A 21,477-nucleotide genomic window follows, 5' to 3' on the forward strand; every position below is an offset into this window, starting at 1 on the left:
TTTGTGACAAGTTCCAAGATAAAGAAGGAATTCAGAAGTCAAAGATGAAGATAGGACTTTGAAACTCTTTGTTCCTCCTCCCAAAAGTTCCATCCCCTGCGTCTGTTCAGACTACTTCATCCTAGGACCTAGGTCCACAGCAGAGAGATCTGCTCAGGGCGGAGCAGAGGGCAGTAACCTTGACCTTTCTAGAGTGCTAGTTATTCACACCTGAATTGGGTCAAACCATCCTCAGCCAGACTGCAGTTGTGATAGAACTCTCAAATATTTTTTAATGTCCATTATCTATTTTTTGTTGGTCCTTCAAAACCTTACTTGATGAGTACTATTATCTGCATTTGACAAATGAGGAAATGTGGCTCAGAGAGTGACTTGCCATCCATGGCCACACAGCTAAAAAGTAGCCTGTCTGAATCCACATTCATAACCAGCTCAGGTGCCTCCCATGAGGTTAGGAGTCTGCAGATATAGGTGGGGTGCCATGGGGTGGGATGGGGGGTGACGCAGCCATTGTTTCTAAGCTTCTGCTGTGCACAGTAGCATATGTACTTTACTACATATTCCTTGTTACTGATGTTGTTATTACATTATCTGTTAATCTCTGGAACCACCCAATGTATAGTTTATACATTTACCATCTCATTTCACAGAGGAGAAACCTGAGGCACCAACAGACCATGCATAATCCAAGGGCGTCCAGCTCTAAGCAGTGTGGAGATCTGACTTCAGGCCCACTGACCACAGAGCACCTGGAAGATAAAGGGCCCGGGGGCCTAGGAAGAGTTCAAAGTCAGGTGCCACTCCTTAAGCCAAATGCTGCCTCCATTCCAATTTTGCTGAAGGCTGACCATCTGGTCAAGGCCTCTCAGGTGGCAATATCCACATTACAACAGACACACTGGTTGTTCAGAGATGTGGACTTTCCAAAGCACAAACCACATTTCTTTAGATTTGAAGCAGTCTTTCAGAGAGAGCAGAGGACCTGGCCTTCCCACTTAAGCTGGGAGTTTAAGAGCTACCTAGGGACCAGACTTGGACTAAGGCCCAAGCCCAAAGTACTGTTGATGTAGCCTTGAGCTCTGTACACACCACAGGCCACGGGATGCCTCTCTTGGGCATGCCTGGGTCTTCAGTGGGGTGGAGTGCATTGTGCTGCATCTGGTTGCCCATTTGCAAATAGGACTTGGATCATCATAGGCTGCATTGGGCTTTTCTATCCTTGTACAGTAAATCGAAAGTCCCACCCCTGCAACATTTTTCTACATATCTACCATCCAAATCCTGTGTAATCCAAGAAAATGAGAGTCTCTTCTGAGGTAAATTTGTAAGGGAAATGCAATACTCTTTGCCCAGATCTAGGTAAACATGGAGTCTCCGTTCATGGGCTTTAGTCCTGGTGGAACTTGGGAGAATTTGTGAAATTCACAAGCCCTCCTGAGCCTTGGTTTCCTCATCGGTAAAATTCTATGCTAATAACAGTCATCTAACTAAGCAAATGTACAATGATAACAGTGTGCTCTGGATATTCTGACTGGATGTCCGGTTTAAATCTCTGCCTTCTTTTGTCTTTCCAACACACCTGAGGGTTGCTGAGAAGTGAGACCTACAAAAGACAAAGTCACTAATTCCAGGGACTCCTCAGAGCCAATACTGTTGGCCTCACTAGTCCCACTCTCTTCACCCTCAGGGTGCACAGCCTGGCCAGTCCCCTGGAATGTTCCCCTGACCACCACCTCCAGCAGGGAGCTGCTGCCTTCCTCCCAAGGATGACTCACTACATTGATTGCTTGCTTTTCATTGTGCTTTTTTTAAGTTCAAAAAAAGAAAGGTGTCAAATTTAAAACTCAGCACAGCACATCTATTTAAAGTGCAGAGGAAGCAGCCTTTGACTTGCCGAATGTGAAGCCTTTAGAGCCTGGAAGGCCTCAGCCCCAGTCTTTTTAGTGCTTTCTAACACCCCACTTGAAAGGCAGGCAGGTGCTTGCAGATGTCAGAGAAGAGATCTGAAGTCCCTTGGGTTGCCGATGAGAAATTTCTCCAAGGGCAGGTAAGAGCAGGCAAAGCTGAGCCTGAGTGTGAGAAATGGGGCCGGATTCCTAGTTGAGGACCCTCAGGGCACAGGAATCAAAGTCCCATTCCGGGAAGTGTGGCAGGCAGAGGCAGGCAATGGCTGGGTACACAAGTGTGTATGTTTGCTTAAAAATGGTTGAAGGACTGCATGGGGTTAGGCCAGAGATAGGGAAGGAGAGCTGAGGAAGAGAACAGGAATAATTTCCCTGGCATTCAACCATTCAATTGCCTCCACTTTCCAGCTACCAGATTCTTACCCCTAAACAGCTGCAAAGCAGAAGCTGCTGCAGGAGCTTCTGGGCTGGTGGAAGGAAGTTAGTTATCTTTGGCACTTGTTCCCTTTCCCTCTCACTCCCGCCCCCCACTCCCCGACACAGTCCCTCCAAACCTGCTGTACAATGAAACTCCTCTCCCCTCTGCCCTGTTTCTTCCTATAAAGCAAACATCTCTGGAAGAATTGGCAATGATTGTGTCATTCCTTTGTCTCCTCCCCACCCCCACCCCACCAAAAGCCAAACTCTAAGCTCTTCCCTTTGATGGCTCCACTTCTGCCCTCTGACCTCCTTCCCCTTCTGCAAACATATTATATGCACTCCTGCCTGGGCCTTTGCCCTGACTGTTCCCTCTGCCTGGCATGCTATTCCCCTAGGTATTGCCTGCCTCAGTACCTCACTTCCTCCAGGTCTCTGACCAAATCCAGCTTTATCAGAGATTTTCTCTAATCATCCCATAGGACAGACCCCACAACTTGTAGGCCTCTTTGCCCTTTCTCTACATTATTCTTGTCCTGTCCACAGCTCCTGTCATCCCCAGACACATTATGCATCTAATTGTTCCTTTGCTTATTGTCTGGGTGGGGAGAGGGAGGGAGAGTCAGGGGCTGGTTTCTTAGCCCCCCTGGCTGAGCTACAGGGAAACCTGCAGATGGCCTCACCCAGTTGCTGTATCCACCCTCCCCTTCCCCCCAGCACCAAGCTTTGGCATCTATCAGTAAGACAAAGTTCTTAAGAAGCTCTTGCTTGAGGCCCAATTTTTCAGGGGAAGTATTTTAGTCATCCTTGACCTGCTATGGGTGGGAAAGATGCATCATATCCAGGGTTTTGAGGAGTCAACAGGTTCCCTTCCATGCAAATCCTTCCTGAGCAGTGCCAGTGTGGCCTTCTCCTTCCCCCTTGTATCACTGAGAAAAGATGGCCGGTCCTGGTAGAGGAGTAGTGCCTGGCATCCAATGACAAAGTGTGGAGAGTGGCTACAGTGTTTGGATAGGTTCAAGCCTCGGACTGATGAGAGGGCACAGTCCTCTCATTGCCACGTGCAAGTCCCAGCTTGGAGGGCAGAGCCCTCCCAGCACAATTATAGCCAACAGCTGTAGTTGTGAGCGTGAACCTATGGTCCTAACACGTGGCCCCACGTGCCTGAGTGACGTGGGCTTGATAGAGTTCAGGTGCATGTAATTGAGTAGGATCGAAACCCATGAGAATGCTGTAAACACCTTGACCACGCCCTGACTTTGCCTCGTGGAATCTGGCTATAAAATAAAGACACGGTTTGTAGTCCGTGGCGCTCTCTCTCCATCCGGGAGCAGCATCCCATGCAGACCCAGCTCATTCTCTTGTCTTTTCTTAATCCTTCACCGCCCCCTCTCAGCGTCACTGAACCAGGCTGAGCTGGCATGGTACATAAGGAACCCTGGGGCTGAGTATGCCATGGCTGTGCCAGCTCGCCACAACAAAGGGCTCTGCTATGGCCTCTCTGACCCCCCCCCCCCACTTATTTCTAACCTCTGCTGGCTCAGTGAACCCTTCTCTGGCTCTGGGCTCTAATTTGACCCCTCTCTCCCTATTGACTTGCTTATTTTGTCTCAGAGACTGCCAAGCATAGTGCCAACCACATAAATGTGTGCTGACAGTGCAAAAGCTATCTCTGATCTCAATCAGGGTACTGGAGAAAGAAACGCCTATGGCAGGTGTATATGTGATTACTGCAGCACGCGTCAGCTCAATGCTTCGGGGATGAGAAGCCCAGACACAGCCAGAGATTCAGGCTTCAGGGTCAGCTCAAGCTCCTGGGCTTCATGGCAAGGGCCCACTTAGCCATTTCTTCATCTCCCGGCACAAACCGCTGTCTCGCCGGCTGTGTGTTGGAGGCCCTCTCAGAAGCCACCCTGGAGCCTCCTGGGCCCTTTTGGCTCTGGATCTCTTTTTTTCAATATATTTTTATTGATTTCAGAGATGGAGAGGGATAGAGATAGGAACATCAATGATGAGAATCACTGATCAGCTGCCTCCTGCACGCCCTACTTGGGATTGAGCCCACAACTGGGGCATGTGCCCTGACGGAATCGAACTGTGAACTCCTGGTTCATAGGTCGACACTCAACCATTGAGCCATGCCAGCTGAGCTCTCTCTCTCTCTCTTTCTCTTTCCATCTCTCTCTCTCCTCACCAGAGGGTATGTTTATTGATTTTAGAGAGGGATTGAGGGAGGGAGAGAGAGAAATTGATCAGTTGCTGTGGAGAGCGGCTACAGTGTTTGGACAGGTTCAAGCCTCGGACTAATGAGAGGGCACAGTCCTCTCATTGCCACGTGCAAGTCCCAGCTTGGAGGGCAGAGCCCTCCCAGCACAATTACAGCCAACAGCTATAGTTGTAAGCTTGAACCTATGGTCTGAACACGTGGCCCCAGGTGCCTGAGCGATGTGGGCTTGATAGAGTTCAGGTGCATGCAATTGAGTAGGATCGAAACCCACAAGAATGTTGTAAACATCTTGATCACACCCTTACTTTGTCTCATGGAATCTGCCATAAAATAAAAGACACAGCTTGTGGGTGCGGGCGCCGTCTCTCCATCCGGGAGCAGCGTCCAACCCAGACCCAGCATTCTTCTCTTGTCTGTCTTTTCTCAGTCCTTCACTGCCCCCTCTCAGGGTCCCTGAACCTGGCTGAGCTGGTGTGGCACATAAGGCGCACTGGGGCTGAGTATGCCATGGCCATACCCCGGCTTGCCACAAGTTGCTACCCACCTCCGACCCATACATGCCCTGACCAGAGATCAAGCCCAAAACCTAGGTATGTGCACTGACTGGGTATTGAACCTGAAACCTTTTGTTGTAAGGGATGACACTGGATTTCTTATGGTTAAGGAAGGAGAGGGAACAGCCATGGGAGCTGGTGAGTGGGAGAGGGAGGGGATCAGCAGAGAGAGGCCAGCTTGCCTTGATGACTGTACTCCCTGGAGCCCAGGAGAGTGACTCGGATGCATGGGAGAACTCAGGGATACATCCCAGGTGACAGTTGAGGGAAATTGTGTACAATGTCAGGAGAGAGGCTTACATCTGGAAGCAATTCCAATTCTTTATTTTTAAATCCCCCAGTTGGATAAAGATGAAGGGAAGAGGCAATGATCATTTGTGTCTTGTCCCAGACGAGCTGTCACTCAGGGTTCAGAAAAAGGCTAATGGGGCTGGGCTGGTGGTCACGAAAAACTGAGGCCAGGTAATTCCTCCTTAGAAGCTGGACGCTGGACAGTGGTCTGGTTGGTGGACTGGGCAGCAGCAGCAACTCAGCCACAATGACTTAGTAACATTTCTACCCAAACGAGCACTTTCAATTGTCCTAGTTGAGCCCAGAGTGGGCACTGCGATGACCTGCACACACCTAGCACACTCTTCCACACTCCTGCTGCACAACCTTCCCCAAAGGGCACATACACCTATTAGGTCATTTCTCAGGGCAGACTGAGTGGGGTAGGCACAGGTTCTTCTTTCTGGACAAAGGAATAAAAGCCAAGAGTCCTGGCTGTAGTGGACACTTAGTTTTGGATGCTTGGCATCGAACCCCTTTCCGGGTCTGGGGAATTCCCCCTGTTATGAAGCCACCCCCACCTCCACTTTAGAAGGAGGAACTAGAAGAGACTGGCTTTTCCAACCTCCCTCTCAGCTAACAACCTGTCCTCCTCCACCCCAGCTGAGGCAACACACCTGCCTGAGATTGAATTGACAGCTAGTGGCTGTTGAAATTCACTCTGGTGACAGGTGGCAGCCTCTGTATTTAGTTTCCAAAAGAGCAGAGGCAATGATCCTAGAGATGGTGGCTGGTGTGGGGGCATCTGTGGTGTAAGCCCCAGGGTGTAAGCCTGGGAGCACCCAGGAGTGACATGGGGAAGTGTCAAACCTGGTGACCATGTGACTTATCCAATACCCTTTAAGAAACATACTTCCTACACAGCCAGATTTGCTGTAATTTGCAAATAAGAACTCTGACACAGTGCCAAAAGGTGACACTGAGGACATGAAAGATTAGAGCTAATGACAGACTTCTCCTTGGTGTATCTATCCTGGGTTTGTATCTCTAAAGCTCTTTTAAAAAAGGAGACATGGAAGGTACAACCACTATCTCGTGCCCAATTCAGACACAGCTTGGTCCCATGTGGACAACCCAAAGCTGTGCCCTTTGCAAAGCCTGGTGCCTCAGTTACACCAGCTGGAGGTGGAAGCGTCTGCAGCCATCCTGCTGAGAAAGAGGCCACAGCTGCTCGGGATTTAGTTTTGAGGTGTGGAAGCCCTGGTAGACCAAGTGCTAAGAATGCTTCCACAGGAGGCTTGGAAGCGTCCTTCCTTAGATGTATGTCTTCACAAACAAAAGAGCGATTTATTTTCATCTCCCACCACCTTACTCCATGTTTCTGCATGCAGGGCAATGTACAATAAATGCTTTCTGAGCAATTCCTTTTTCATAATAGTTGACATATTGCAATAAGGCAGAGGGATGAATCACATGACATCAGAGTTCATTGGTTCCAATTATTCCAGTCTTTCTAAGAACGCATTTTTGCCAAAATTGCACATATGTTCCTTAAAACACACAGTTATTTTCTGATGGAATTTTTCCCTCTCTCAGACCATCAGTCAAGCACTCCATGCATTAGACTTGAGTACAGTCTCTCTCGCTGTTTCAGGTCTTCTCATTCCTCAGAGAACTGTCTTGGTAACTCAAGGACATGGATTTTCCTAAATGGCTTTCTGAGGGGAACAAGGAGGCTCTAAGAAGGTGACAACAGCTTTACTTTCCTCTCACAAGAGCTATTGGTGGCCAAGTCTGGGAGAACAGAAGGAATTCTGGGAGCACGCAAAGTGCAGAGACGCACACAACAGATGGCAGGGACTTCAAAAGCATAAGTCACCTTGAAGAATAATGGTGCCAAGGGAAGGAGTGGGAAGCTTTTGTACCCTCTGACAACAAGGAAGCAGAGAAGACAAAAGCTATTTGCCAGACTTGTGCACAAGTCAATAGAACTGAGACATGGCTCTGCTGTAATTTACATCAAGGGAGGCCAAGCCTCCTGTCTTCTTGTCTAGAAATAAATGGCTTCAATCAACTGACAAACTGTTCTCTTGCCTCCTGATCTTTGGTCTTTTATTTTTCTTTTTCTTTCTTTACACAGGGAGCATGTACATGCTCTCTATGCAGGTAGCGAATCGGTAACAGTCTCTTCTTCCATTCACCATGCCTCAAGTGATGCAGAAGCTCTAACTTAGCGGTCACCAACCTTTCAGACCTCACAGACCACCAGTGGTCCACGGACCACTGGTTGGCGACCGCTGCTCTAACTGACCTCCTGACAGGCAGCCATCCTGGGAGATAGGGCATGACCAGTAGAGCCCAGCCCTAGTCACCAAAAGGCATAGCTGGCCAGAGGTGAGGGAGTTGTGGGTTCCTATGATTCCCTTGTGCTTACTCCAGTGCCAGTCTGTAGGCTTCTTGCACATTTTCCAGATGGCTAAATTGAGGCACAAAAGGCTAAATAACTCACCTAGGTCAGAGCTGGGAGGGAAGGCTGGTTGGAGTCAGAGACAGAGCCTTTCTCCTTGCTGCTAGATTCACCTGGGTCAATGCCAGGGTGAGCAGCAGATGGGGCAGCTGGCTGCTTTTCACCTGAGGATGTTGAAAGAAATGTTTGTTTCTGGTTCTGAGACAAAACATTCTGCCCTGAACCCCAGCTAAGGTCAAAACTGGCCTCTCTTCTCTGAGGAGGGAGATAGGAAAGTGCACATCCCTTCAACACCACGAGGCCAGGATGGTCGGGACAAGGCCTCCACCATCCCCCTCCAACATCTGTTCCTCTGCTGCGTGGGCCTCAACTGCTCATGAAAGGGATCAAACCTCAGAAGCCTGTTCTCCTTCTTTGAAGCTGACAGCTTGATGCCTGTGGAAATGCAGTACTATTTTAGGATTTCATTTGAAAGAGGTTTCAAAAGAGTGAATCGAGGGCTCGGTTGAATTGCTTATTATGGCTCTTCTCCTGGCCCGCATCTCAGTTGGTGAGCCCAAACACAGCATCTGTGGCTTTTGCACGTCATCCACAGGCAGGTGATTGTTCTAAATTAGCACCTGGCTCCTTTTGGAGGGCCGTAACTCTTCCTGAGCCTTCTCCCAAGACGCAAGCGGAACTTTCACAGCTCGTACCTCTCCTATATTATCTATGTTTGAAATGATCCTCCAGGAAGTCTACCAGATAGATTACATGAGCCCTGTTTATGGCAAGCATGTCTTAAGGACACAAAAAATAAAGGCTATGAAAATGCTACTATGAAACCTGGGTGGCTGTGACGCCCCCCTGGACCCTCAGAGGCAAACGGGATCAAACAGGTTTCCCAGGGAAGATGCGGTATGAATTGGAAGGCTCTGGAGCACTGCAGGATCTTGGGGGAAGGGAAGCATGATGCCTACACTGTTGCTGGGATCTGCCCCACCACTGCCAGTGTTCGGGGCATGCTCCACCTTGTCTGCCTCTCTAATACTGCCCCCACCACACTAACGCATGGTCGTCTTTTCACACAGGCCTTCTTTGAGCCACGTCTGCCCACAATGGCATAGAGAATGCTTTCTCAACACATGCTGATGAATAAAGGAAGGATGTAGAAATCTGAGGGGAACGGTTTTACATGCTGACGTGAAAAGAGGGAGTGGGGTAAGAAGGAGAGGGAAGGAGGAGAGGGGGGATGTGGATGTCATGGGAGTAGAAGCTGAGAGATCCCGGGACCCTTTCCTTCAGTAATTACTCTCTACCTCATAAAGGAAAGTACTATGCTTTTGGAGAAATCGAAAACAGAAGCATTGAGGTTCCCTGTGTACGGTGCCTGTACACCACCGCAACTGCAAAGTACCTGGATGGGACTGACAAGAGGCTCTTTAGTAGGAAGCATCAAGAACTTCCCTCTGCTTCCAGAATAGTCGTCAGTACTTCATTTTGACTCTGAGGGGTGTCAGACACAGCAATGTCCCTTTAAAGCAGCTAGAGCATCGGCTTTCTCCACCATCACTTAAACTTCGGAGCAGAGATCCAATGACCACGTTCCCATTTCAGAGGCAGAGTTATCACAAATCCAATCCATCACTCTCAACCAGCCAGAGTTCACCATGTGGTCACCAGTTGACTGCCCTTTCAAGTCCTTTATTCACAGAAACTGTTTGCCAGTTGTCCTTCCCCTCCCCAACTCTGAAGACAATGCCTAGAGAGAAACTCCATCCCCCAGAACATTGGCAAAAGATTGAGGGGGCCCTGTTGGGTCAGGATTTATCCTGGCTCCTCTAAAATCAAGGCCACCAACCACACCTATCTGAGAGTATCAAGATGGAAGTGCTTACAGGAAAGAAGGGCTTGAGTCCCCAGCCCCCAGGCTGGCTTTATCATAAGAGAGAAGTATTGTTTTTGTGGGAGCACACCACCACCACCAATTTCCATGACCTCTGGTGTTGCATACTCATCACCTTGCTCCTCCAGAGAACAGAGGGAGGTACAGCTAGATGGGAGAGTGATGAGGTGGGGCCTCATCACTTCCAGAGGGACCCTCTGCCTGCTTGAGCCCCAAAACAATTACTGGCCCAGCTAATAAGAACAGTTCACTCCACCACTACCATTCTGTTTTGTTTTGCTAGATTCTGGAAAATGTGGGATTTTTCAGAAGGCAGGAGAAACCCCTAATTTATGGGCAGTCAGGATAAACTCCTTGAAGACCATGAGCCAAAATTAATGAAAGTAGCCATGCCAATAAAACAAGAGGTCAAGAAAGAAAGAAAGCCACAAGAAAAACAAACTTCCCCAGAAAGAGTTGCTCTATTTAGTAAACAGTTTGGTCCACAGATAAGCTACATCCTGTTAAGATGTTCCCCTTGTCAAAGTCTGCCTGTGCAGCTACTGCTACTAGAAGGATCTTTAACATATTCACTAGCTCACCGAACCTATTTCAGTAACTCTCTATGAGAGCCAATTTAAGCTGGATTTTCAGTTCACATTGCACTCAAAAGATACCAGTTTCCAATTCCTCCTCAGACTCCAGGAGACCAGATGCTATGACAAAATGTTCCAGCAAAATAGACCTGGAGACAATGATCCTATGCCGCTCCTTGGGGAAACACAGGATTCCTCAGTTCTTTCTTTGGCTTGGACATATACTGTTTTCAGGTTACTGCCATCTCTGCCTTGTCAGTGTTTTTAAAAAATATATTTTTATTGATTTCAGAGAGAGCAAGGGAGAGGGAGAGAGAGATAGAAACATCAATGATGAGAGAGAATCATTGATCAGCTGCCTCCTGCACACCTCACACTGGAGATCGAGCCCACAACCCGGGCATGTGCCCTGACCAGGAACCGAACTGTGACCTCCTGGTTCATAGGTCGATGCTCAACCACTGAGCCACGCTGGCTGGGCCCTGCCAGTGTTTCTAATGGGACATGCTTTTGTGACAGCACAGGGGATCTTGGACAACAGAAGGAAGTTCCCAATGAGGCTAGGGGGCAAGTGACAGACTCACAGCACCAAGGCACTATTGCATCTGGCAGCCTGAATTGGGCAGCAATTCTTGCAAATGAGAAGCCACTGCCTTTGTTAGATAGGTCATTGTCCCATAAGCCCCACTTGGAGCACTGTCGTAAAAGAAGTGGCAAATGCCTGTGGCTTGGTCTTTCTCCAGGATGTCCATGGCGCCAATCGACATCTGCAGCAGGAAAAGGCAAAGAATAAGCAGACTTTAATTTTACAGCCCTGTGATGACTCTGTGTGCTGCAGGCCCATGGCCCATGGAGTTCCAGGCCTGGGGAAGGAGAGCCTACAGTGCCCGGGTTGGACATTGGCCTCTGCTCCGGGCACTGCACTGGATTCCCACATGCCCCAGTTCACTGTAATAAAGTGGATGGCTTCTCCTAATCCAAAGTGAGTGGTTTTGTCTACCCAGGGCTATATATGAGCAGGAATAGTGTTTGCACTAAAACCTATGCTGAAATGGACCAGTCCACTTCAAAGGTCTTTAAGTTTCCCAAGTGGCCACTGTGCCATTTTTTAACCAAATGGTTGACATTTTCCACCATCTGTGATGACATTTTCTTTGTTCGAGAACATTCTTTCCTATTGGACTCAGAATCTCCAGTCTTGATAAATGCCAGCCTAACTGGCTACCCTGCCTCTGTCCCCACCTTGGCTGTGGGGTGACTGGACAGGCCTGGACACACCTACCTGGTCCTGCAGGAACAGCTGGTTGGCCATCTGCACGATCTGGTCCACATGGATGATGCCCCCGATGCTGTTCATCTCTGTGTCTGAGAGCAGCGTCAGCACCATGATGGCTTCTACCAGCAGCTGCCGGTACTCGGGTTGAGGCACACGGTTCAGCACTGACTCAACATGGACAGCAAACTTGATCTCCTGTGGAGTCATCTGCCAAAGGGTCCAGCCAGGGGGTCAGGAGTGAGCCAGGACAGACACAGCCTGTCACCAACACTAACCACAGCACCCACTGGGTTCAGTTCTCAGCTCAAATGTTGCCTCCTTTTTGGTCATTGTCCTGATTCTGCCAGCAGGAACCCTCTGAAACAAGAGGCTGAGGCTCTGCTCTGGGAGGCAGTCGGCCTTGTCCTAGCTTTATTTACCTAGCCCACTGGCCTTTGACTTCCTGAGGTCAGGGACCATTTCATATGTCTCATTCTTCTTCATCATTCTTGTAGCATATGGCATGGTGCCTTGGGTAGGGTAAAAACTAAAAAATCAGTTTTTAAAAGAATGAATAAGAGGAAAGAAACCGGGGAAGATGACTGCTCTCATCAGAGAGAGGGGTCAGAGGAGGCTGCACATGGGTTTGATGAGTGTGGCATGCGGCTTTGCTCTTTTCTCTTAATAGGCTTTTATGGGGCAAATCTAAAGACCTTCACAGTCAGAAATGCTGTTTCTGAGAGGAAGGGGAAAAGGTGATGCTAATAAGTGTGGGAAAGAAACTTTGCAAAAATTGAGAGTAAGTAAGCTAAAAAGATCGGACCTTCAAATGGCCTGTCTATATATGTAAGAAGCTTGAAAGAAGTATCAGTGGTCAGAGTCCGTGACATAGAGCACTTGGTAGAAATGGTGGTAGGCCCGTGTTTGGGTTTTTCCCATCGTACCTCTCGTGTTGTTGAAGATGGGAGCACATAACCATCGATGGACAGGCCATGGCACTGCAAACAGAACACACATCCCATTTCAGTCCAATTTCAGCATGTGATTGATAACTGTGCGCACACATGCACACACACATGCACACACACTCAAGTTGCTCTGCCCTGGAAACCTGCATGAGGGCTGGAACACGCCAGACTGTCATTTATTTTTAGAGAGCTGTTCTCACTGCCCACAGGCTGTGTTTTCGATGGAACAATCCTAGGGAACCAGCAGGCATGTTTCAGATTTCTCACGAACAATGCCCTAGGAGCTGCCGGGTCTTCATACACTTGGCTGAGAGGCCCCCATTGGTGCCATATAAAGGGAGACTTTCATGGCTCCTGCTGGTGAAGTGATACTTCTGTGCCTATGCAAGGCATCTATTTTTGAGATTTCTAAAATAAGCAGCAATCACAAAAAAACTCGAGCACATGCACAGACACGCACACGCACACCCATGTATATAAATATCAAGCGCCAACTCAATACAAAATGCTGCTTTTTCATAATAAAAGTGTCTTGGTATTGACTCAGTGGAAGTCTAGATGGAAGTGTGTGATGCCCCAGGAAGAGTGAGGAGATTTTTCTAGGAACAGTTAGTTCTAGTCTAATTGGCTGCCTTCCAAATCCCAGTGTCTTGGCCAGCAGCAGATGCCCACCCCTGTCCCTGGGGGGCTGAGGACAGAGTGGCTGCAAACACTAGTGCCTCTTGACAAGAGGCAGATAATGGAGAACTAGAGGCCTGTGCGGGCTCTGAGTGCTCTGAGGGCTCTGGTACCACGTGGGGACCAGAAGCCCAGCTGCATAAGGACAGGGACCACTCTGACCTCCCCATGTCTAGTTCAGTAAGAAAGACAGAGAGGCCAAAGGCTCCCTAAGAGTCCACAGAAATACCACAGCTGAGTGATGCTGTGACTTTAGGAAGGAATTTGTATGCACTTATTTGGGATGACTTTTCTCTCCTCTCCTACTGTGAAATGAGCTAACAAAAATAGCTTATGAAAAAAATCCGTCATGCCCATTGTTCCTGGTTTGCATAGAAGTTTTTTATTAAATTTCTTTTTTTATTGAGTTTATTGGGGTGACATTGGTTAATAAAAGATTTCACTTATATGTGGGATCTAATTAACAAAATAAACTAACAAAGTAGAGACCGACTCATGGATATAGAAAGCAGACTTCCAGCTCTCATGGGAGAGGAGAGAGGGGGCTGGGTGAGAAGGGTGAAGGCATTAAGCAAAGAAAAAAAAACAGAAAGACTCATAGACACAGAGGACAGTATGGTGATTGCCAGAGGGAAGGGAGGTGGGGGAGGTAGAAGAAGGTACAGGGGGATAAATGATGATGCATAGAAGCTTCTAACTGAGGCTGACTGCCCCTCCGGGCAAGAGGAAAGACAAGATCTACTGGGACCCAGAGAGACACAAATGCTCTGGGGTTTAGGTAGGAGGGGGACAGAATGTGGGTACAGAGAGCAATGGGCCATAGGGTTTCCCCCACGGACCCCTCCTTGGTTACAGGCATTTGGGCTGGGCTCTACTGCACTCAGGTGCATGCACTGCATGCAGTCTGTGGCTGTCCCCTTACATCTGTTTTTGATGACCTCTGCTAAGATTTTTACAGGCCACAGGAACAGTGATCACTAAAGGGAGGGGTCTGAGGTCCCTTTCCTCTATGTGGAAGCCCAGGGTGTGTAGAGCTTGTGCTTTAGGGCACCTTCGTGGATACCATGCTTGTCTGATCATGTAGGAGACTATGGGATGGGGGCGGGCTGTTCTGGGTCATCTATGTCATGGTGTTTTAATCCAAAGCCTGCCCTGCCTTCTCTGGTTCTTATGTATCTTCTGACTTTTCAACATTCCTAATATGTCAAAAGGGACGGTCCCACACAACCTGGGCTGTCACCTCATCTAACTTGCTGTGGTTCCAATCAGCAGTTCTCAACCCCGGGTGGTTTGCTGCCCAGGGGACAAATGGAGACATTTTTAGTTGTCACAGCTGGGGAAGGGGGTGCTATTGGCATCTAGTGGGTGGGGGCCAGGGATGCTGGTTAATATTCCACAATGCACAGAATAGCCCCCATACAAAAAAGAATTCCCCAGCCCCAAATGTCAGTGGTACCAAGGTGGAGAATGCCTGTTCTAGGCTGTGAGCTATCCAAGGTCAGGGGCTATGTGTTCTGCAACCATGTGCTACTTGATGATACCAGTAGGTGCCATCATGCCTCACAAAGGGAATAAGGCGGGGGGGGGGGTCGGTTCATTTACCCGGCAGTGTGTGTCCCCCAGCCCCAAGGCCTGCGGAATTCATTATAGTGGCCAAGCTCACCTTCTGAAGGATCTTCCACACCTTCTGGTAGAATCCCACAGGCACTCTGTTGATGGCCCCGTCCAGCCTTCTCCTGCGCAGCCACTGGCCCTGTCGCTCCCCCCAGCCAATGTGATGGCCTCCTGAGTCTGACGATGATGTGCCAGTGGGCGAGGGTGGGGTGCTGGACCTCTGCAAGACAGTGCATGGCCTTCAGAAGCCTCATAGCTGGTGCTGCAAGACAGCTCAGTGAATCAGTCAAAACACCAGCTCACTACTTGCCCAGAGAGAACTGTGCTGCCTTGATTCGAGCCTAACCATTTCTTGAAGCTGGATTGACTCTTTCCCACACTGGTTTGGTTACTGAACTTGTTTGGTGCACTGCACCCAGTCCCACGAGGTAGCACTGCAACAAGGACCCCAGCCTGATGGGGAGACCAAGCAGCTGACAGTGTGGGCTCTGGGATCAGCTGCGAATCCCAGCTCAGCACTAGCTGTGGCAATTCCTGACCCTGAACACTGGCTCCAGGCTTCGACCTCATCTACACCTTGGGACACAGTTGGATTGTCCTGCAGCACTCACTGAATGAAAATACAGAAAACCCCATGAGACCGCATGGCTGGTTGTAAGTGCCCACGGGGTCCCTTGGAATAGGTGAGACCACCCGCCCAGAGGTACTGCAGCCCAGGGAGACAAATGCCAAAGTGCCCACTTCTGCAGTGCCACAGAGAACTGATCACCTCCCTGTAACATGGGGTGAGTGTGTGGTGGGTGGAGGAGGTTTTAGAGCCAAAACCAAAAAGGCTGGGGATCCCCATTTAGTAGTGAGGACCCCAGAGAGTATTGTATATGTGTTTGTCCTTTTCAATCTGCTCTCAGCCTGTTCTCAGCACAGCGCTTTACCCTAATTTGGGGCAATGGCTGCCTCTGCGCCAGGAAAACATGTTTTGCTGAAGCAGAGGGAGAGATGTCACCTCCTGCCCACCTCCCTGCCTGAGGCTAGACTTATTCTGGCTTCCCTGAGGGATGTGCTAGGGCAGGGCCTGCACATGACCTCAGAGGTGGCTCTGAGAGGTTCCCATCAGGGGCCTGGAGACCAGGCTTGAATGTGGGGACCCCCAGAAGCAGATGGGGTGAAACCATACCATGCTCTCTCCCTGTAGCAAGGCTCTGGGCCTGCCTTCTTCCCATGGATGGATTCTAAGCACATGGTCTCCAGGTTGGAAAGGGATAACCTAAATCCTTACCATTACCTTTGTTCTGGACTACCTGGCATTTTCACTTCTCAGTGCACAATATTAAATTGAAAGGTTTAAAAATGAAATCCAAATGTTAAGCATGCTACTAGGGCAGGAGGCAGGAGTGTTCTCTATGGACTCATTTTGACTTCATGGGATCTTATTTTGAAAAGGCTGTTAGGCTGGGCTATTCCATTGGGCTCATTACTGCAATTTAAATACGGCAACAATTAGATACAAATAAAAGTAATTACAGCCGCACTCATCAATGACTCAGCTGGTTTCCTCCTTTTCATTTCAGGATGAAGATTCAGATTTGCCTCAGCGATTCCCACACTTCTTAGTCCTCCACTTTATGTGAGGCCTCATGCCAAGCAGAGCATTATGACTACACAGTGCTAATGAGCACATGCGGGCAATGGTTCACCACCATGGCTCCAGGGAGAGGCACAAAACCAATGCCTCAAAGGTTCCAGAAGCTCCTGGACAAACAAAGCTCAGTTTAAGAACTTCTTGGCTTTCTAGGCTCTACTCCTAATGACAGTCAAATGAAAATATTGAACGCTGTTTAAATCTTCAGGAATTAAGGATGAGGAGGGAGCATGAGAAGGGCAACAAGAGGATTGACAAACCACAAACAAGGAGGCGGCAGTGGGGACAAGGGTTGGGATGCATGGTTTACCATAGACTTGAAGCAATGTGAGGTGCTGGATGCGGCCTGGCTCACAGAAAAGAGCTACAAGACAAAGAGAGTCCATTCAGTCATGTGCAGTGATACCAAAGGTTGTAAGCAGAGAGGAGGAACATAGAACAGTGTGGAAAATACCCCCAGAAAGAAGGTGCAGAGGATGCAGGTGGACAGACGATCTCACTCAGCAACCAGGCAAACAGCCCCAGAGACCAGGCAGGCAGAGCTCTGGGCTCTGCGCAGTGAACTTGGGAAATGCTCATTCTCTCAGTATGAAATGGTACCATGTTCCACTCAGATGTGGAGAGTTCCTCATCAAGTTAGGACCCAATTTACTTCCCAAAGTCATAGCCATGAAAAGCTAATCTTTTATGTTAAGAGTTGTAAAATCTTCAGAGAGCAACAAAATACCCATAAACAGCATTTAGCATCTGGCACCTACTGGCATTCAATAGGTACTTGTTAAATGAACAAATAAAATCAGGCTGATGACCTTTGGGCAAATAACTATTTCCTCGTCTAAAAATCTAGAATGTACCCTTAATATTTCCTGTCATACACGTGTGCACCCACGCGTGGAGTTCTTGCAAAAATGAACAGACATTTCAAATGCCATGGCAGCTATTAAATTTTGGATAGAGAAAATGTGTCCTTGACGGAAGTGGCCAAATACAAAACTTGTACTTGGTTAACTGACTCTAAAGTCATCAAAAAAGAAAGGTGATCATTGTGTCCCCATAATATGCAAGGACATTAAATGGAGACAGAAGAAACCACCCATATTCCCCCAGAAGGTGCCATGGGGATGTGAATAACCAGAGGGATGGTGCCACCGAGTGGCTGGCAAAGGAACATGTTTTGGAAAGTCTGTTCTTTACTTGGAAAGAGCATACATTTCAATGAGAGAGCACAGTGTTTTACCCTGGGACAACACAGAGCCTGCATGTCATTATATGATTCCTCTACACTCTCTTAGTCATGGAGACATTAAATCATTAGGAAGGTGACTCCAATTTTCTGGAGGAAGGAGGAGGAAGCATGGAACAAGGGTGATATAAAAGAACGGTACCCTTACATTTTTTTCCTTTCAGGGTTAAATCCCCCCAGGCAATCTGGGGATAGGAATAGGGTATACTTTCTACCGATACAATCAATGACCACATTTTACTTTTTCCTATTTATTTCCCTTTTAATTAACAGACACCTCTGCTGGAGCAAAGCCCAGAACCATCTCTTTCACAGAGTATCTTACAAAACCCAAGAGCAGCGATTCTCAACCTGTGGGTCGCGAACAATGAAAATACATCCTGCATATCAGATATTTACATTACGATTCATAACAGTAGCAAAATTACAGTGATGAAGTAGCAACGAAAATAATTTTATGGTTGGGGGTCACCACAACATGAGGAACTGTATTAAAGGGTCATGGCATTAGGAAGGTTGAGAACCACTGCCCAAGAGTTTAATAAACGGACTTTGTTTAAAGGCCAGAGCAAGGCCATTTCTCCTGCTTTCAAGTCCAGCACTCTGCCTGTCCCCAGGGCTGCCCGCCACAGCTATGGAGTCACCTCCACCCAAGTCTGACCACTCGCCAAACGTTCAGACTCTCTGTATTCATAGCCTTGCTTTCCACATTCGAGCCAGAAAGTACATGAAGCACGCACAGTAAAGGGCGAAACAAGACAAAGATGTTTCACCTGTCCATCGGTACTAAATCGCCTAGTCATCTGAAAGTAAAAATACATCAGGAAATAAATAAACCAGTTTCGAATCAAGGGTGCCCTGCTACTTCTATCACCCTCTAGACAACCCAGGAAGTGCTGTTCCAAATGCAGGGCAAATGACCCGTTATTGTCTCCTGGACTCTATCTAGTGGGTCATCATTTAAAGTGGAGAAGAAAACCCGAGTTCATTTCATGGTCAGAAGGACACTATTTTCTACTGTAGATCATGGTCAAGTCCTAGCACAGTACCAGCACATTAAGACTGAGAAGCTTTTGACTTGTAGTTCTGTGAGGTCAGTTCAGAAGGAATTTATTGTGAATTAAATAAAGGTGAGCAAAGAAAAGAGACACTTGTGGCTGGTGGAAAATACAGGTATCACCAGCATTCCATTCTACTTCTAGATTCCTCTGGTTATTTCATTTGAAGGGCACATTTGATGGAGAGATGATGCAGTTACTTTTTGCACATCTCTATTTTTTAAATGGCTTTGTCCCACTCAAAAGAGCGATTCTCAGCAAAGAGGCAAACATGGAGAAGGGTGTTTTCTGGAATGTTCACATAACATGTTAAAGTTAAGGATGAGCATGTGTGAGCAGCTCTGAGATATCTGGGTATTGGGTGTGTTCAGATTCCAGGAGAGAAGGAATCTCATCCCCTACAAAGAGCAGACTGTGCCCTACATGCCCTGGGTTTCTATCACTTTCTGGGGTGAGCCCAAGTAGGGAAACCACTTCTCTCCTGGCACCGTCACCACCAACAGCTCTTCTTACCTGTTTCATCTCACTTCTTAGCCTGTTGATGCCACTCCTCTCGGTTTTGGTGACTCCAGTATGTCCCACCTCATGGATGGAGATGGCAGGGCTAGATGTACAAGAATGGATAGGTCGCACTGGAGGGGAAACACACATGGTTCTTAGAAACTATATAGCATTCTCCCTGAGTAAGGAATACGTGCAATATGCTTATTTTTATCCACATCTCTCTCCCCCCCTTGATTATAAAACATTGATTATAAACTCCATTAGAGGAGACCTCATCTGCCCTCCTAGAACCATATCTGCTACACAATAGGTGTTTGAGTGAGTGGATGAGAGTGAACATCGCTTAAGCAGCATGCAGAAAACACTGGGTGGTCATAAAATCCTTTCATGAATTGGATATTTTAAAAGTAACTTCTTTACTTCTCCAAAAGCACACCTTCCTTGTAGAAAACAGACCACCTATTTAAGGGGCCTTGGGGCTGGAGAGGGAAGTCTTGGGAGAACAAGCCAAACCAAGGGCTAGAGGCAGAGAAGATGTGGCTGCCTGAGGGTCAGTGCATTGCTGTGCCACAGAAGAGGCAGGGAGGCCTCTGTCATCTCACTCTCAACCTGCTGCACTCACACCTGCCTGTGGCCCTGCCCCCAGTACCTGGTTCCCATGCTGCGGTCACAGTGATCACTCTAAAAGGCAAGTGTGATCATGTCACTGTCCACTCAGAATCCTTCCAAGCTTAGCACTATCTTCAGGATATAAAGCCCAATCAATCTTTCCAGTGGCACACAGAGCCCTACGGATATGAGCCCCACGTGCCCCTCTTAGCTCTCCACTCCAGGCCAGACACAAGGTGCTGGGCATTTTCACATGCTGCTTCCTCTAGTCCAGCCGTGGGCAAACTACGGCCCGCGGGCCGGATCCGGCCCGTTTGAAATGAATAAAACTAAAAAAAAAAAAAGACCGTACCCTTTTATGTAATGATGTTTACTTTGAATTTATATTAGTTCACACAAACAGTCCATCCATGCTTTTGTTCCGGCCCTCCAGTCCAGTCTAAGAACCCATTGTGGCCCTCGAGTCAAAAAATTTGCCCACTCCTGCTCTAGTCCCATCTGCTCCTCACTGCCCGGCATATCCTCTCCTTCTGCAGGCCCAGTTCAAAGGTCACTTCCTCAGGCAGCATTCCCTGCATGCCCAGCCTTCCCAACAAACTTACCACTAAAGCCATGCTGTGGAGGACACTGCCCAGGGGAGCAGAGGCAAATAAGGAGCCAGGGACACCAACATTTAAAGCAAAGCCGAGAGGGAGGGACCCACAAAGGAAACAATGATTAGCTGGAGAGGGAGGAGGGACACCAGGAAAGAAGCCAAAAGGGTTTGGGAGGCTACAGTGAGGCCTGTATGGGGTGAGCATTAGCTGGAAATATTTAATTCAGACATCTCAGGATTTAATCAAAATTCTAAGACTCTTTGTGTTTTGTAATTTATAAAAATTTAACAATTAAAAAGTACAATTAACAAATGATGTTATATGTCAAAATACAGGGCCTCTTCTGGCCTTGTTTGCAATTAGACATATTTATGACATTACTCTGTTCCTAGTTTTGTAAGCATCTATAGTTTTATATCTGATAACAAAATTTTAGTAATTATCTGTGTCAAAGCATGTATATTATTTTGATGAGCAGAACACATTAAATATTTATCTTGTACATTTACATTTCAAGGATCGGGCGTTGAAAGAACTGAAAATTACTTTTGGAAAAGGATCTCGAGCACGCCTCCTTCAGGAAAGGAGAAAAGCCACCAAAACCCCTCTGAAGGCACAATGCAGTCTTTGTTAGCCGGCTGGCGCACACTCTGGGGGAAAATATTAAGCACCCAATGTCCTTCTTATTAAATAAAAAGAATGACAGCCCACGCTGAATTTCTTTGGCTTGATTAAATAAATTCACAAATGTGTCTGCAAATCATTTTGCTCTATTATGAGGAGAAATGATAATTGCTTCAATTACAATTAGAGAGCATTTGAGAACAGTATTCCACCAGGACTTGGGTGATTATATTTCCTAACACTGCAAACAGGGTGTCGGTACAGATAAAAACGGAATAGGCCGTCCGGGGAGGAAGCAAAGTCACTCAGCAAGAAGGCATTGTGAGGTTGCAGAGGGCTCTTGTCTGAGCCCCATAAAGGGAACTAGGATCTGCTTGAGGACACTTCTGT

General features: G+C 47.8%; 1 protein-coding gene across 1 annotated transcript in view; it reads right to left on the reverse strand.

Annotated features, from left to right (window-relative positions):
• Nucleotides 1-10,002: 10,002 nt before the first annotated feature.
• The window catches only part of PHKA2 (phosphorylase kinase regulatory subunit alpha 2), a 64,298-nt gene continuing 52,823 nt past the window's right edge, over nt 10,003-21,477 (reverse strand). Inside the window, exons 28-34 of the mRNA XM_081080937.1 lie at nt 19,268-19,386; nt 18,470-18,499; nt 16,764-16,817; nt 14,864-15,034; nt 12,499-12,552; nt 11,582-11,782; nt 10,003-11,066 (exon numbers count right to left, since the gene is read on the reverse strand). Coding sequence (XP_080937063.1) covers nt 10,896-11,066; nt 11,582-11,782; nt 12,499-12,552; nt 14,864-15,034; nt 16,764-16,817; nt 18,470-18,499; nt 19,268-19,386 — 800 coding nt within the window. The 3' untranslated portion in view covers nt 10,003-10,895. The remainder of the gene's footprint in view (nt 11,067-11,581; nt 11,783-12,498; nt 12,553-14,863; nt 15,035-16,763; nt 16,818-18,469; nt 18,500-19,267; nt 19,387-21,477) is intronic.

This window comes from Myotis nattereri (genome assembly GCF_964212035.1).
Source record: "Myotis nattereri genome assembly, chromosome: X".
Lineage (NCBI taxonomy): Eukaryota > Metazoa > Chordata > Mammalia > Chiroptera > Vespertilionidae > Myotis > Myotis nattereri.